General features: G+C 36.8%; 1 protein-coding gene across 4 annotated transcripts in view; it reads left to right on the top strand.

Annotated features, from left to right (window-relative positions):
• The window catches only part of LOC142350910 (uncharacterized), a 62,517-nt gene extending 48,246 nt beyond the window's left edge, over positions 1-14,271 (top strand). For all 4 annotated transcript variants that reach the window (XM_075402923.1, XM_075402922.1, XM_075402924.1 and 1 more), the window contains 9 exons: positions 810-1,045; positions 2,617-2,720; positions 3,517-3,668; positions 4,220-4,421; positions 6,540-6,645; positions 7,319-7,537; positions 8,233-8,439; positions 8,942-9,080; positions 13,834-14,271. In XM_075402923.1, the coding sequence (XP_075259038.1) occupies positions 810-1,045; positions 2,617-2,720; positions 3,517-3,668; positions 4,220-4,421; positions 6,540-6,645; positions 7,319-7,537; positions 8,233-8,439; positions 8,942-9,080; positions 13,834-14,232 (1,764 nt within the window). In that variant the 3' untranslated portion in view covers positions 14,233-14,271. The remainder of the gene's footprint in view (positions 1-809; positions 1,046-2,616; positions 2,721-3,516; positions 3,669-4,219; positions 4,422-6,539; positions 6,646-7,318; positions 7,538-8,232; positions 8,440-8,941; positions 9,081-13,833) is intronic.
• Positions 14,272-18,625: the final 4,354 nt, after the last annotated feature.

Genomic DNA, 18,625 nt, shown 5'->3' with positions numbered 1-18,625 from the left:
GTTTTCATTTATTATTTTTAATTTTTATTTGTTATTATTATTATTTATTTATTTATTTTTATTTATTTCATACTCTTTATTTATTTCATTTTTTTAAAAAAAATTTTTAAATTATTTTTTACTTTTTATTTATTTTTTATTAATTTTTAAAATTTATTTATTTTTAATATTTATTTATTATTTTATTTCTATTTATTTATTATTTATCAATTTTTAATTTTAAAATTTATTATTTTTTAATTTTTATTTATTATTAATAGCCGCCCTCATCTTCTCAGCCGGCTATCATAGCGCTCCTATTTTTTTTACTTCGTCGAACTTTTTTTTCGCTTTACCTATTTTGCCGCTTTTTCGACATTCTGCGTGAAATCTTTTTGACTTCTCTAGGCTAGTTTCACTCTTCTGTCATTCTGCTCAAAGTCCTTTTAAACAACAGCTGCTCAGCAAAGCAATCCAAAATGAAGAGAGTCAGTATAAAAAATCAATGTCGGAAATAGAAACGGGATAAACCCATAAAACCCATTTTTAGATGTCCGGTACTTGAACTTTGTTCTCATAAGTTTTAGTAGCCTCTCAGTGAGAGACAGGAGTTTTTTCAATTACGAAATGACATCAAAATAAATCGCACTTAAAAATGTTTTTTATACAAAAATTAATTTTTGTTGATATTTTCTTTTCTTTCAATCCCAATAGAATTATGGGAATCAACGGCGGCTATTTTCCGGCAATCTGCCAGCTATGTTTATTTATTTAATATTTTTTTATTTATTTCATAATTTTTAAAAGTTAATTACAATTGTTGTGAACAGGAATCAAGTCACCATGAAAGCAGTAACACACCTGGCGGTTACGTAACCCCAATGGAGGGCCTCTATGAGTACTACTCTGAAGACAGTGAAAACAGAATCAGAACAGACAAAGTGCCTCACAGTGAGAAAACTACTCACGCAACTCAGGGAGTTGATCAGTCTGAGGACGACTATGCCTCGCAGACCAGTTCGGACGGGTTCTCCGATAGTGAGAGCTACAATAACATTGCGCCCAGGCATTCATTCTGTTACTGCCGAATAACTCGCATTTGCACACTGGTTTTAGTTATTGTGATCAATATCTTAATGAGGGTTTTATCTCGCGAAAAAAATGTTATTAAAGATTCATGGAACGTATTTCATTGAGCCCCGTCTTTGAATTTATGGAAGGTTGTTTTTCATACAATATCATATGGAAAAATTGATTTCATACAATTACCATCGATGCGATTACTTTATAAACCACAGGAGGAACATGTATCTTATTTTTGTGTGGTGAGTATGGTCAATTTATGTTTAATATCCGCGTCACCAATTCCAGGCGGTTATTATTGCGCTCCAAATTTTTTTTAATCGTCTAACAGATTTTTGTTTCGTCTTACCCTGACTTCTTGGAATTGACTTTTTCAATGACTTCACTGACTTCTACTGCTTTGCATTTAAAATTTGTATGCGTGACGTCATTTGTTCTGCTTTTAGGTCAATTGCGTGTCGTACCTCACTCAAAAAATGACTTCTGAACTCACTTATGGAACTTTGAATTTGATGAACATTTACTAGTTAAAAATCAATAGTGTGCATCTAAGTAGTGCCAAACTTATATGCCCTAATTCTTGAGTATTAGAGTCTGGTCAATCTCTATCTTATTTCTTTAGTTGTTTCAATTCATGGTTGGCCACAAGCGTCTATCGCGGCTATTTTCCGGCAATCTGCCTGCTATGTTTTAAATAATTGTTTTCAATTCTGGTTTCTGTTTCGTCCCATATTTCGCTCTCATTCGGGGAAAAGATTAAAAAGATTCAATTTGATGCCCATTTTCACCCCTGTTGTTTATTTGAGAGAACTAAACATAGTTGATTGGAATTATTTTTTTATGATGCGTGCAGATTTCGAGTGAAACATAGTTCGTCCATAACTTTGTAATAGAATGTTTGAAAAACGCCGGAAAATCAATTGAGCATGGATATGGTTATTTGAATCATGGTTATTTGGGTCAACGCAGAACCCCCCCCCCCCCCCCCCCGAAAACGAAGTCATATGTTCTATCGGTTACGAGACAATTTTCCCAATTCCATTTTACCTAAAGTCAATTTACCCAATGCCTTTTGATTTTTCGACAGTAATCCGATTACAAATTAGCAGTCTCTATTACATGTATGTTTAAACAAAATTAAGCAGTCTGTATAATCCCATGTTTGGTTGTGATACATTCTTATCAAGTCCCAAGGGCCATTTTTTGCTAAATAGTTGTTCTGGTAATTTCAACTTTAGGGTAAAACAAAGTTGGCATTGGGTAAAATGGCAGGCTGGGTAAGTTGTACTGACACCGTATTTATCTAGAGGTTTCAAACTTGAATTTTGACCTTTGAACTCTCTCGGTCAATTTTGAAATATTTGCTACTTTCAATTATATTACAACTCGATTAGCACACAATCAAAAGATCGAATGAGATGTGAGCTGGTCTCGTGACATTTCAGGGGGCTAGAAAGGGGGCGGTGGGGGGTCCCTGAAGTACAATACCGTTTTTTGAGCTCATTTTAGTTAAGGGGAATTAAAAAAGTGGTAACAGAATTGATGGGTCCGCAGAAGCAACTCGTTAAGAAGACTCCTGGCCTCAAAAGTTGATTTGGATCCCAATTCAGTCCAAGAGTTCCACAGTGCAAAGAGGGAGCTGAAAATACCCCCTCAAGGTTGGAAAGACAGATGAATACAAGTTCATTGCATTATTTTTGATTAATAATGAAGTACTAGTGACTCTGCTCGAAGTCGCTGAGAACTTCTGGCGTTTATCGAGAAGCACGAAGCGGTTCGAGATATTAAGTCAGAATTTCGAAGTGACTTCTGCAGAGTCACGTAACCAATAGTTAAAATACGGAACGCGCACGTTTTAAAATGACCAAAGTCAACTTCTGGCTGAATAGGAACTTCTGGCACTGCAGACTTTCGGCATTTTGAAATGTGCACGTGAGTGTTTTAAGTTCAGTTTCAACGTCTTTTTAGCTATAATTTTTTGAATCCAAACGGAAATAAACTTGTGGTGATAAAAAAAGGCACGATCAGAAATATCGGATCTGTTCTGTTTCGGCACCCCCAGTGTTTTTTATGACCCCCAGTTACAAATTATATGTTGTTATATAGCACGTTACTATGTAAGAAAATAGCGCGTGCGCCTGGGGGTCACAAAAAGTTTGTGCTCACTAAACTTGGGGGGGGGGGGACAGAATAGATCCGAAATATCAACAACAGCCGGAACTATCAATTTATCAATAGAACTAATACATGTAAAATTCAAATTTTAAATACGATTAGTGGAAGGGTGATTTTTAAATTTTAATTAAAAACGTGCCCAGAAATGTGAGAACTTATTAGAGCCGAGGGAGGGAGGAGGGGTGGGTGGGGGGGGGGGTGGGGTGGGAGGAGGGAGGAGGGAGGTTACGTCAATTGTATAGATCAAGCTTAAAGTTTACATCAAGTTCTTGATTTAAGGATACGAATTGACGAGTCCAACTTTCTCATGTTCTTATGACACCAATGAGCGAGACAGCCACGAGAGGGCGAGACAGACGAGAGTGGGGTCTAAATTGAGAGAAGGCAACTCATCACTCAAGACATCTACTCTTCCTATGAACCAAAACCTCGTAAATATTGTCTGAAGCCTTTTAGTCTTTATTAATCGCTCTCTAGTCGAGTTTGAAGCAGTTATTGTAAACGTGTGTCTTTTTTATTCAAAATTTTTGATTGAACGTTTTGTTTAAGAAAATTCTTTCGATTTTATACTCCTCCGAGAGGTTGCGGGTTCGAACCCCCCACTTGTCATAAGTTTTTGCACCATTGGAGCTATTCATCCAACGTTAGTCTGTTTTTGCTTATGTTAAATTTGAACAAAAGTTGTGAGAGTCTAAATAATTATTTAACTGTATCAATTTTTGTGATAAAATTCAAATTCTTCAAATTGTGATGAAAGATTATACACATGCCAGTTTGCTTTTTTGTAGCCATTTGAACTCATTATAATTACATTATCTAATTTTAGCATATTCAACAAGCTTCTGATAAATGTTGTTTGATCTGATATTGTTTCTGTTGGTACGGACTATAATTGACGTCGAGAAACTTCGTACATGTAACATTGTAGTTCTCTTCAAATTGGACTGGTTTCTCTTTAAGGTATTAGTCTTCTTAAATTTAGACGGACGATAACGTAATATCATCAACAGACAGAGCGACAGGAGCTGAACAGGACGACAACTCAGTTTACGTGGACTCCGTAGACTACCATCGCGGTGACCTAAGGGACATTCGGAGACAATCCAGGCTACCAGCTGGCGATCACCCCACTTCGTGCTCTTTGGCAATGTCTGGACTCTGCCTGGATCCGAGCAGCGAAATGAAAGCACACCTGTTTTTTTTTTTCAATTAACAAGTCTAGGTTTAAATGTTGGAACAAGTCTAGGTTGGAGCCATGTTTAAGTTAAGAAAGTTTTAGAAAGCAGTAAAGGGTAACCGTACTCTTGAGAGAAAACGCAGAAATCTAAATCTGCCCCATTAAATTAGTTCGATTTAGTTTTAAGGTCAGCTAGCAACTAATTAATTGCTCTGTAACGAAGTTTGAAGTGATTATTGTAGTCTCGAGTGTGTTGAACAATTTGACTTTTCGATTGACTTTTTCGCTCTTTGATTTTTTCAGTTTTGCGTGATCTGAATTATTTTCTCTCGCAGTTTTATGCAGCTGAACTCAATTGGCGATGGTTTACAATGGCATCGTTTGAAACCTTTTGGCGATCTATTGCTCCATCCCCCGCTAATGAAAGAAAAAAGGAAATAATTTTGTTGCTGAACAAAGATTTACACAGAAACAACGTGGACCAATAACCCACGCTAACACTCGTATGGAGCAGGCTACCGCAGAATGGAGCCTCAGGATTGTCAACTGAAGGCATTGGGTCCAATCGTTTTCACTTTTGTTTTCGGGTAGCTGGAATAGCGCGTTATTAACTATGTTTTAGCAATATTGGTTTGTGTTTTTTTAAGCGAAGTCATTCTGTTCAGTTGTGTGTTGACCCCTATTAGTTAATTTATTAACGTGGCTTCACTATCACTGCTAGCTCATGTTCAACAACTTGTTTTTAGTAGCACGGAGGCGGTAGCGAGGCTTTAACGTGTTTTTTACTATTATTGATCCATCGTGGATTTTTATGACCAAAATTGAGGCTTCTTTTTTGGTCAGTTTGGATTTTCTTCGTTTTTAAATGCTCTCAAACAAAGTTTGTACCAATTATATTAACAAATTGTAATTTCGTGCAATTTCTTTTACTACCGACTTTTTGTGGGATAGATTTTTTTGTCGGACTATTTGTGACTTTTGGTCCTCACAAAAGGGATTAAAAGATAGACTTCGGAGGGCCTTAAGTAGCTGTGCAGTTCTCGTAGAGACGTACGCATCACTGGTCTCCTAGTATAACATTAACCGAAACTGTTCAGGCGATATAAATTCAATGTGTAAGGGTGTTTCTTAAGGAGTTTGATCTTGCCCCCCCCCTTCACACTCCCCTACTCACCACCATCTTCCTCCTCCACCCTCCGCCACCTAATTCCTCTCGCAACCCCGCACTTTCAACCCCACTCTGCTCAACTAGTCCCGGCTCCCCCACGTTTAAGCTGACTTTCCTAACGCGCAGCTAACAAAGCTAACCGTTTACCAGTCTTTTGAGAGCAATTCGCTCGACCTTAGTCGGTTATGTTTTCTTTATTGTGCAGACCTTTGATGTTAAAGCAAAATTAATTATTTTAAATCAATCGTGACCACTTAACATAAAAAGACGCCTTCCATATATAATAGGATAAAATTGAGGATAAAAGGTCAATCTGGTTGAAGGTCAGTTGAGCAGAGCTGTAATGGGACATTGTTTTCAATACTTAATTGTTTTTCAAAAATTTCTTTTTTCTCTGTTTGACATCATTTTTGATTATTTCTATAAACCTAAATGCCCAAATAGATCGTTAATTTTCCGAAGACTAAGGGTTGTTCAAGTTTTTCAGATAATTCGAACTCTCGGCTCATTTTGAAAGATTTCTGTCTATACTTTGTTTTTTCCTAGTCATTTTCTGTTGCAACAGTTTGATCACGCCACAAGAAGTCGGAGGCAGGTTTTTTCAGTGAATTCAACTCAGCAGATGAATTTGTATGCGTGACCTCATTCGTTACTCCGTTGTATGAGGTTTTTAGGTCAACTGTGGGATAATTTTTTCGGATCTATTCTGTTTCGGTCCCCCAGTTTAGTGGGCATATATCCTTTACGCCCCTTGGAGCACCTGCTATTTGTTAACATAGTATCGTGCTGTATGACAATACATAGTTTGTAATGGGGGCATAAAAACACGGGGGGGGGGGCACTGATTTTTGCTTTTTGCAATTGATCTCAATTATCTAAGGATATGAGTAGCTTATTACAAAGCATAGTTTCGGGATATAAAAAAATAACACAACGGGTGCGCTTGAATTTGCAGGAGCAATTATGAAAATGGCATTGACGCCAACTATGATGATAATGACGGAGTCTACTGTGATCACTTCTGTTCCATGCACGAGCCAGTTGATCGCCAAGACCAAAACAGGGATAATATTTAATAGTGATAATCAGAAAGGAACTATGTTCATTAAGTCTAATTTTTGTTAAATTATTTAGTCTAACGTCTAGAGCTATTAGATGCATGCCTTTATCAAGAAAAAAATACAGCATAAGAACTCCCAGTAATGTTAATTGCGGTTGTTTTTCAAAGCTTTACAAAATTTGATCTCAACAATTTTATGCTGTCCTAATTCTGTTCTTCAAAATGTTTTCCTAGTTGATGATCAGGACTGTAAGTCAATTGTATTAAATGTAGTTTTCCTATGGAAACGCTAAGAAAACTAGTAGTAGTACTCTCGAGATATTTATTCGCTGTATTTATTGGGATCATTCTAATGCTCAATAATAGGATCGCTTTTTAATGATATCCAAAAACAATGAAACAACAATTATTCATAAGAATCTTTGGATCTTTTCCGGTGCCATTATCCCCCCCCCCCCCCCAATTACCTTTATATAACATATGCTTTTACATAGGCGGGAAGGGGGTCGCAAATTAGACAACGGCTTTAAGCGGAGGGGGGGGGGGAGGGGCAGAAACGGAAAATATTCTAAACTAACATGCCTCATGTAAGATATCATTCCTTGTTGCATGTTTTACTAAAAATTTTTCGATTAATTTTAAGAAATTTAATATCTCTGTGAAATTTTCTCGTCAGCATCAATGCTAGTTATGGCCGACCAATTAGAAGAGCCGAAATGGGAGACTGCGGATGTGAAATTTTCCCAGAAGACTTGGGCTATTATGACGATGGTTCTTTCTACTATTCGCGCGATGAAGGCAGTTATGGCGATGTTGGGTTCCAGTCCAGTCGAGAAATCAATTCAAGTTCCATGTCCGCCTCGCATTCTATCAATTGTCCTCTCCACTGTAATAGGTAAATAAAGCTTGGATCTTTTCGTTTTGGATCTATTCTGCCCCCCCCCCCCCCCAGTGTTTTTATGACCTCCAGTTGCAAATTCTATGTTGTTATAAAGCACGTTACTATGTAAGAAAATAGCACGTGCGGCTGGGGGTCATAAAAAATTCATGCTCACTAAGCTGGGGGGGGGGGGGGCAAAACAGAATAGATCCTTCATTTTTTACCTTCCGGTATGTTATGCTGACCCCCACCCCACATACAGAGCAAGTGTCATTACATCGTAAATAATTGTAAAAATATGGCACTTGTGTCTGGGGGTTCATATAAAATTCACCCAATAAGCTTAGGGGGCTCTAACGGAAGAGGGAACTATTCTGACCCCCCCCCCCCCCCAGGCGCACGTACTAATTGTTGGCATAGTAACGTGCTGTATAACAACACGTAAATTGTAAAAGAGGGCATGAAGAACACGGGGGGGGGGGGGGAGGCAGAATAGATCCGTGTTCGGCAACTTATGGGCGCCTAGTTACAAAATGTGAAAATTATTAATGTACCCAATACCGGCCAAAGAATTGCAATTATATGGCACGTCCGTCTGCTGGGAGTGCAAATAATATGCACCCATTAAGCTAAGGGGGGGGGGGGATAAACAGGAACAATCCATATATCTTATGGGGGCTATAATTGCATAGATAGAGTTTGTTATCTAGATATGACGACGATGTGTGTTCGACCAGTGTTCTGAGTGTTACCGATTCCATTTGCTACGACCCTAGCTGTCCAAATTACAACCCAAATTACAATTACCCGGACTGTATGCCAGATGAACGGGGTGGTACCTGCTTCTACTGCAGCAGCTGTTGTTCAGATCCAGAGTGTTGCGCAGATACAGTGTCGCCAGGAACCCGAGAGCCGCCGTTAGAAGTTTTGAAGCGTTTCGTTAAAATTACATTCATTATTGGTCAGCACATTAGCATCAGTGAGATAGCATTAGCATTTTCGTGAAATTGATGAGATAAACATTGCAGCCGGGAATTTCTGTGAAACAAACAACAGTTGAAATCGGCTAAGCAATTTGTAAATTTAAATGTTTCCCTGTCATCTATCGGTATTGATTTTAAGTACCTGTCCAGTTTTTTCAACAAATTACTGAGGTTTTAGTTATGATCACAGTCGTAATTACATTCTCTAAATTTTGTTTGGATGTATCTAGCTGCGCCGATAATTTTTGGCCCAAAAGCCTGAAAGTTTGGAGGTTTAGAGAAGTATTAATGTATGGGTTCTTTATTGCTGTCGTGTAGTCTTCAATTGCCAGTGTTACTATTTTGAAGACGGATTTGTAAATTTTCACGAGATATTTGTAAATTCAGAAACCAATCATTTACAATTCGATATAGCTATGGCTGCAGAATGTTCTAGAATTCAACACCGAAGGAGAATGCGCTACCCTACAGAGCATTTGTACCCGAGGGGCTCTTACAGTTTCTCAACTACCTCGACAGACTTCGACTACGCAATTGCAAACACTTCACACGAAGGACATTTAGTCGAATCTAGGGTTACTATTTTTGGTATTGTTTCTCACCTGCAGATGATGACCTTCCCTAATTTGCATTTGAAGTTTGATGAAGCAATTGCATTAGTCGGATCGTTTCCGTTTGTGTCCTCCCCCCCCCCCCCCGGGCCAGTACGTTATGCACCCTCAGTTACAGAGCACGTGCCCTTACATAGTAAATCCTTATATAAAAATATGGCACGTGCGGCTGGTGGGGCGGTGGGTGCAAATAACATGCACCCACTAAGCTAAAGGGGGGGGGGCACAAACGGAAAAGATCCCATTAGTCCTATTGGTCTTAATTATGCAATTTTTTCGTTTTGCCTGACCGTTTTGCATCTGAGGGACGAAATAGCGCGACTTTTGTCCTGAGAAATGGGCTAAACTGGTATAGACAAATCGCTATCGCTTAAGTTACTGAACCGTGCTCTAAGAGCCTTGTCTCCCTCCCTGCAACTGCCCCCTCTCCCACCGAACTGTGCTATATAGGCGCACATTCACCTTGTAAGGCCAATTTTAGGTGATTTGGACCCTCTCGCTTATGGCCCAGAAGGAAAAAACGGTGTTTGAAGAAACGTTTAGTTTCTCGATAGATCTCTGTTCACGTGCGGCAATTTGGTTTCTGTCTTTTTATGTTTTTTTAATTGCTCTCGAACGATGTTTTTAGCAATTATATTAGTCCTATGGTCTTTTTAATGCGATTTTTGCTTGACCGTCGCATTTTTCGTCTGACCCTTTGACTTTTCGTCCTCAAAGGTAACGTGCGGTGGGCATTAAGTTCTGTTAGGGCCTTTAGGTTTACTACACTTAAAATATGCGATTTCGAAATTGTTTTGCAGACATAAATTCATGGTGAAAGTTTCGTAGAGTTGGACACCCCCACTTCACCCCTACCCCACTACCCCCCTCACTTCATCCCTACCCGCACGACCCCCCCTCGCAACCTCCTGCACTTCGCTCATTCCGAAACCCAGCTCGCTCAACCCCGCCCCCGTTGACGCGCCAGATTGAGCGCAACTTCAAATAAATATACGTTTTAAACGTTTTTTCGCCTTTTGTGTCTTGTTCGAATTTTTACTGTCAACGGAAACTTTTTTTGTTGCAATTAGTTTTTATGGTTTCTATTAGTATTAGTATTATGTTTTTGATTTACTGTTGATTTGATTTGTAGCAATTTTTAACTGTTTATGTCCAAGAAATTGAATAAATGTCAAACCGTGGCACGTTTTTGTCTACTTTCAAAGATTTTGCCTATTGCTGTTGTTTTGAACAATTCTTGATTTTTTTCATTCAATTGCTTCATCATAAATATTATATGGGTATCTTTACTAATAGAAGGCAATCATGGGGTTAATAGGTGAAATATTTTTATTATCAAAATGTTTTTGTTTTCTTTTGCTATTAAGGTTTGTATTTATACTTAGTGTGATGTATGTCCCGTGGTTTGTCAGTTTCAAAACAGGAAAGATTTTCTAAGGTTTTTGTTGAGCCATTGTTGGAACTTGAAGGTTATAGAGAACAATTTTTTAAAATTGTTTAAAGATTTTGAATTTGTCTTTGTATCTTTTCCCCGTTTTCTTCGATTTCTGCGTATGTATCTTCGTTTTATTGTTTGTCATATTATTATTGATTCCTAATAAACGGTTGTCACGCCCCTATTTCGTGCCTCATAGTTACCTGATGATTTTCCTTTAAATATCCCTAAATAGTGCTTTTATTTAGTTCATATTCATATAGATCTCAAAGCCGTATCTAGCCAGTATTTCCATCTAGGCCTGGAACCCCTTATTTGTTTTTGTTTACTAAAAACAGCCGCAGATTGATAGTTTACTGATAAACTAATCAAGTACTCAAAAACCTCAGTATTTACTTTTTTGAGTTCCATAACGATGAATTCGCATATTTGGTAAACAACTGCATGAGAAAATGTGTACTTGATGAAGTAATTATTCTGATAAAGTAGGTGCTAATACGGAAATTGTATATGTACTTATCCAACATCAAGAGACTTACAAAAACCAGAAATTGCCCAATAGAACTCAAGGTACAGCCCTGCGGAACCCACGATAACCAGAACACTGGAGAAATGGCCTGATAACCAATTGACAACAATCTCTCGAAACTTCACTGAAACTTCTAAATCTTTTTGTTGAATAATGTTTATTAATTTCGTTAAAATAAATAAAGATTGAACTTGAGAATTTTTTATAAAACTCTAAGTTATAACAGGCTTCCTTTTAGCTACAAAAACTCCGTAAAAGACTCTTAAAATACAAGGCAACTAGTGGATATCTCACGCATCTGAACCGCTCAAAAAAAGCTATTACTAGCTAACTTTATTAAAATTATTTCTGCTAAAAATTGCACTATGAAACAATTATAATAAATCCTCGTACAATTACTCAAGCTGCTTACTCCAAATATAAACCTCAATAACACCACAAGGAGCACTCTAAAAGTTAGTACGTGACAACGGTATTCCCAATTTAGCTGGAAATAATGTTTTGCAATTATCAAATTTTGCTTTTGTATGCTTTCTTAATTTTAAACCTCCTTTTTTCTTCGAATTGTTTAGAGATAATAAAGTAAAAGAGGTTTAGCTTCAATTCGATTCTGGAGTTTTTGTCTATTTTTTAAATTTCTTTTTCGCTTTTTGGTACGACCATTTGATCACGCGACCGAAGTCGCAGAAATTTTTGGGTGACTTCCACAACGCGGGAGCTGAATTTGCTTGTGTACGGCAAAAAAGTTGGCACCACCTATTTTTGCAAAGTTAAAGTTCAATTGTTGTAGCTATTTTACGCCAACTTGAAATTATCCATCGAAGACACTTTTGAACCGGTTATGCTCTTCACTAGTCGTCTCACCTACCTGTAAAATTCAGACAAAGCGCAACTTTCAATTACCTTAAATCCCAAAAGAGGTTTCAGAGATGTTTAACAGTACAAAAAGTTGACACAAGATGTTCAGTTGTACTTTTAGGTTTAAGAAGCTATGTTTAAGTTTTCACTTGTTATAATCATTAGAGAGAGAGAGAGAGAGAGAGAGAGAGAGAGAGAGCGAGTGAGAGGGAGATAGGAAAGATGCGAATAAATTGCGATCTTGTGGTAGCTTTCTTTTCGATGAGAAACGGGGACGAAGTTTGTGACCTTTACTTTGGATTTCTCGTAAGTGAACGTTGCGCTTTGTCTGCATTTCATAGGTAGGTGAGACGACTAGTGAATGAAAGGATTGCTGGGGCTGACTGGGGCTACACAAAAGAGACTCCGATTGACTTACAAAGATATCGTTGGGAGCCTCTTGAACTACGGTGAACCCATTTGAGCTTCCACAATCAGCAATGCAGACTGAAACCACTTGCCTCGCACAATTAATGGCTGTGTAAAAATGTCTGACATCAATGAATTACACAATGAGGGTGAAATGCTGCCTTTTAAAGCGCACACAGAAATGTTAGCAGAGCAATTTCTAGCCGGCAGTTATCAGAGCCAACGTGCTGATCATAAAACAACTTCCTCGACCAGTTTTTGTCCCATGAGACGAACACTTGTAGGGACCGCGTGAAACAACTCACAAACAAAAAAGAGCAATTGAATCACAAAGAATAGAAAAATGTGCTAGAAAAAAAGGTATCAACCGACACACGGTCCATACTCAGTTGAAAAAAGACAGCAGGCAACAAAGCACACCTCCACCAAAGTTAGCAGAACAAACGCTGCCGCGAATTGCATGTATCCGATTAGCACAACTGAGAACTGGATACTGCCACCTACTAAACTCCTACTTGAGTAGGATCTGTAGCAATGTTGATAACCGCTGTTCCAATTGTCAAGTAGCACCACATGACGTAAATCACATTTTCAACCGCAGAAAGAAAATCACGGACCTGAAAGTGATTGACCTGTGGGAAAGACCAGTAGAGGTAGCTAACTGGCTGGACTAAATACCATCAGTCCAACACGATCTTATTGCACAGAATAATCCGCTTTCTGGCCCCTTTTCCCTCGATGTTGACGATGCCCTCCTGGCCCCCCTAACTCGGGGACCGCATGTGGTTCACCATGGCTTAGATGCAGAAATGTGGCCGCACCACAAGGAAGTGGTGAATGGGCAGAGTCAAACTACTACTAATATATCTATTTTTTTATGATACAAATGCAACTAAAAAAAGGTACCAGTTTGAATCGGCAATAAGTGCCGGTATCCCGCCAAAACTCTCTGCGATTCGCAGCTCTGTGCGACGGCTACAATAACAACAACACGACTAGTGAAGGGTATCAATGGTGTAAAAACTGTCTTTGAAGGATAATTTCAAGTTGGAGTAATTTTGCTTGAAAAAGAGAATTTTTACTTCGTGAAAATATTGGTGCTAACTTTTTTCTGCCGTTCAGTATATTTTAGGTCAGTAGCTTTTAGGACAGATTTTGCAATCGCAATCTCATATTTTTCGCATTATTGGTCTTTCGTCTTGGGATTTTTTTAAGGACTATTGTCGGGCAATCTGCCAGCCTTATTATACATATTTAAAAATACAATTTTTTAAGTAAAATTTCTAATAATTTCCAATGAACCTTATTGATGTTTTTTCCATGTAAAGTAATTGTATAACTGAAAGCTTAAAGTTTACATGCCTTCAGAATAATCAGGAATATTTATTGAAGTAATCAAAATTATATATTAATCTTCTGTTTATTGATTAATGTTACCCATTAAGCTGTTCGTTACTCTATGTATAAAAATGTCGATTTCTTTTCAGGACAACTCTAGCGCGATAAACACGGAAAGGTCAAATTGTTCCAGATGTGGCTTAGAATTCGACACTAGTCAAAGTCCTCTGCTAAGTCACAGATCGAACAGAAGCACAGCTCGTAAAACATACCCAGTCATTGAGCCAAACAACCCAAATTTGAACCGTCGGGGCTCAAAGCGTCACGCGAGCTCAAATTCAAAACAAAAAATGCATCAGCATTCGGCTAAGACTAAAAGAATCGGGGTTGTTAGAAGGTCGCTTGAAAGTAGTGAAATGCACAGTTCTGATATTGTGCCTTTTGATGCGTCCTTTGAAGGCCAACAGGTACCTGAAAACAGGAATGAACATGAAATTGAATTGAACAATAAGAAACCACGATTCAAATTATTCAGTTGGGGAAAATAACCAAGATGTTACGGCAAATAAAGCTCTATTTTTAAAACTGAAAAATTGGCTATGGATATAAGTAGCTCAACATATGTTCCATCTGGAGGCTGATTTTCCTGAAAGTTTGATTAGAATTTTTACAATAATAATTTGTATTTTATGTAGATCTCAGATGTCAGGCGTGGTCGAAGTTGCTCCGAGACTGTTTGAATCTGTCGCTCTGTCATTTTATTTCCACCGAATTTGTTTTGATTTTTCATGCTAAATTGTGTCCGACTTCAATTCTCAACCAAAGTAAACCGAAAATGCGTTCAATTTTTGCTCCTACCCGCTTGAAATTTATCGCTACCCTGGCTTTTTTCGTTGAGTCAATTTTGCCCGATCGATATCTCTTGAGGAGAGATTCAAAAGTGGTACTTTTGAAAAGATCTTCAAAATTTGCATCAATCTTGAGAGAGCGTTTTCAAACATCTTTTCAGCCGGCTATTATAGCGCTCCTATGTTTTTTACTTCGTCGAACAACAAATTTTTTTGCTTTACCTTAGTTCACAGCTTTTTCAACCTTTCGCGTGAAATCTTTTTGACATCTCTAGGCTAGTTTTACTCTTCTCATTTTGCTGAAAGTGTTTTTTAGACGGCAGTAGCTCAGCAAAGGAAGTCAAAATGGACAGAGTCAGTATCAAGAAACGAAATCAGAAATAGAAACGGGATAAACCCATAAAATCCAATTTTAGATGCTCGGCTAGTAGTATTGATACTAGCCCCTGTGTTTTCTCACTGCGAAACAGGGGTATGTTCAGCTCCAAAATGACATCAAAATAGTTCGCACTTTGTGTACAAAAATTATGTTTTTTTTTTCATTATTTTTCTCTTCTTTCAATCCCCATCTTGGTTGTGGGATTCAACGGCGGCTATTTCCGGTAATCTGCCGGCTATGTTTCATTTTTTGAGGAAAAATTGAAGCTCAAAGTTTTAAACTTTTTTCACATTGATACAATGAACGTACTTCAGATCAAAGCAGGATTAAAATTGAGAATTTAGAATTGAATGCTAAAATGGCCTAAAATTTTTTGTAAGAAACTTTTATGTTGCAAATTTATATTTTAATCAGTCAGGCTACTTTTAAAAAGTTCAATGTGAAGTTCTGTACGGTCCGCCTGCTTCTGATTGTGATATTAAAAGTTGAGCCGATACATCAACAGTTTGGAGACAATTTCGTTTATTTGTTTGAACTGAATGAAACAATTATTTCAATTATACTTCAAATTTTCAGGTGCTCTCCTTTTTTAATTTTGCTTTACATTTTGTGTTTTACAAGTCACCACTCTTACCTCCACCAACTTATCTCACTCTCTGTTTCAATTGAATGGACTTTAAAATTTATTCATCAACTTTACTCACATACTTTCAAGGTCAGAAGGCAATATCAAGAAATCAAAAGAAACGACGTAAACCAATAAAGCCCGGGCATTAAGAATTAATGTTTACAGACTTAGTGAGTTACGTTATCAAAGTTCCGTAGAGAATGCTGCTAATCGGTATTTGTATTCACCTTGTTGTTTTCCAATATTTAAGCTGAACTCGCCAAATTTTATTGAATCGGGTGAAATTGCGGACCAAATTAGAACTTTTTTGACACCTAAAAGAATAATAGGCTGTCGTCAACTTTTTTCGTGTGTCAAGTTAATAAAGTTCCTTCGAGTATATACTGCTAACAGGCGTTTGTATTAAACTTAGTGTTCTCCACTTTAACAAAAGAATACACCAGATTTATCTAATCTGATGAAACTGCAGACGAACACTTTTTAAAACTTAGAAAATTTTAAACTGTCGTCAATTTTTCTCTTTTTCCTGACAGTTTCAGTCCGAAAGGCGGTCAGTGAGGTCAACGGTGGCTATTTTTCGGCAATGTGCCGGCTATGTTTTGAATTAGAATGGTGTCAAATTGAAAATAAAATTGCAACACGATACCAATACTTATCTGAAACTTGTAAATGTTTTATAATTGATCATAACACTCTGTGCGATGTCAACCGAAGTTTGATCCTTTCAGGTGTGTCAATTTTGTCATGTTGATACAATATTTCATGCGAAGGTTTTTGTTGGACCTTTTCAAATGACCTTTTCAAAAACGACGTTAAATGATATAACCTGAAAGTGCTACTAGCTCTACAAAATACGAACTGTGCCGTACTCTGAAATTGCTCAGTTTTGAAGTTGTTGACTTTCAAGCAAGCTTTTCTTTATACGGCTTGTTAGAATTATTTTTGCTATCAAAACTTATAATATAATATGTTTTTTAATATAAATACTATTTTTTTAATTAAATTCAAAGTCGTTTTAGTTACTTCGGACTTGGCGAAGGGTTTAGAAAAACATTAAATCACGTTATTTGTTGTTACTCATTTAGATTTGTCAGGAACGTCATGTCTGATCAAAATTTAATCGCAATGCGGCTAAAAATACTTCTGGAGAGGGTTACAAATGTCGTCAAACATAACAGCAGCTGAACAATATCGCTTGATCATTGTTTTCTTGACCTCTGTGATTATTGAAAAAAATGTTAGATAACCAGCAGACGACGAAACAAGTACAAAAACCAAATTACCGTTTTATATCTGCGTTCAGCTTACTGCTTTGCCGCTAAAAATAGTTGTTTAGATTACAGTCTCGAGACCATTCTGTGCGTTTTTTTGTAAAGTACATTCAACTGGAACATTTTGAAAACATTTGAAAAAAATTCTTTTTTTTTGCATTCTTACTCTTTAAATGTTCTGATACGGCTAAGAATTTGAAGTTACAAATGCACGCTCTCTGGCTCATTTTCTATGTGCCTGTTATCATTTTTCGCTCTAATTAGAATCAGTCACTTTTTGATGCGAGTGAATAACCACGACTTACCTCACTCTCAAAATGACTTCACTCTCTCTCTCTCTCTCTCGAATATTATTTTTGTTTTAAATTGAAGAGTTAAGGCCAAACAAGTAGGCTCGTTAAGGTGCGTTTGCACATGATGCTCCGACCCGCGCTCATCTACATTTTTGACTTGACTGTCTTTAGACTTACATTTTTGACAGAGATAATCCAAAATAGATGTTTGAGTTTTAAAAAAAATCGTTACACAACCAAACTAATAATTGAATTAAATAATGCCATGCTTCATTACAATGAGATCTGCATTGAAAAGACTACGAGAAAAAAAACAAAAACAGAAAAGCAAAAAAAAATCAGACAAAATACTAACTACATGAATTTAATTTTTCCTAACTACACAGCAGATGTGATTTTTCTTCAATGGGACTAGGTAACGCGAAATTCAAAATCAATTTTTTTTAAACCAAATAATTTAAAGTCTTAAAAATCATTAGCTTTTTACGAAATAATTCTTGATAAATTTACTAAAAAGCCATAGTGAAACCAATAGGATCTGTATTTTGGTTAGACTAAGCCATAGGAATGGACTATGGATACAGAAGAACTCAAACAATTACGAACAACAAATTAAAAACATTTTAAAAACACAAATTGATGAAGCCATTAAAATCATTAGCTATTATCCATATTATTTGAAAATTAATGAATATTATTTATTTTTATTTCAATTTCTATGTATACTATTCAGCTAAAGTTACACTGAATGAATAAATAGCTTAAATTGAGCCACAATTGAAATTATTTGGGATCTCTTGTTGCGCGATTGCGCTAAAGCAGGAGAAAAAGAAACCCAAATACACCACTCAAATAACTTTTTATAAAAACGCATATTGTCCAACAAACAAAACACCAGTTACGTCATAATAACAGTAAACATGTTAAGTTTTAAATTACAGAGAATTGTATGGGACCTCTCAATGATGAGATAAAGTTACAAGTTGAGAATAACAACAAACACTGAAAAATCCTTAAAATCTAATAATGTATAATATTATATTTTTTAAGACTAATCGCTATAAACTGAATGCTTCGGGTAACATTATTTAATCAATTCTCACCTTCAAGCTCATGAGACCGGTCAGCATTTTACGGCTACCTAAAGAATAAAAAAAACAGGCTAACACAGCAAATTCAAAAATTGTGCGAGAAAAGTGTCGAAACCATTAAAAGTGAACTTTTCAGTAAAAATTTTCCTTCTTTCAATTAATTTTTTTAACATAAATGGGATTCTTTTTTTAAACAATTTCACTCCAATGAATCAACAAACATGAACAAATACATTAAAACAACAAAATTTTTTAAGAAAACCCCTAGTATTAACGACATTAAATTCAATGACTTTCAACGGAAGCTAATAAATACGCTGAAGTTTGCCTAATGAGACGACGAGGATGTTTGCTATTCATAACTCATCAATAGGACATTACAAAAAGTCACTGACTATGAAAACAACAACAAACGCATGCCAAATCCAAAA

The sequence above is a fragment of the Convolutriloba macropyga genome, chromosome 12 (assembly GCF_964194025.1).
Source record: "Convolutriloba macropyga chromosome 12, txConMacr16.3, whole genome shotgun sequence".
Classification (NCBI taxonomy): domain Eukaryota; kingdom Metazoa; phylum Xenacoelomorpha; order Acoela; family Convolutidae; genus Convolutriloba; species Convolutriloba macropyga.
Note: the sequence above shows the minus strand (reverse complement) of the source record. Positions and strands in the feature narration are given on the sequence as shown.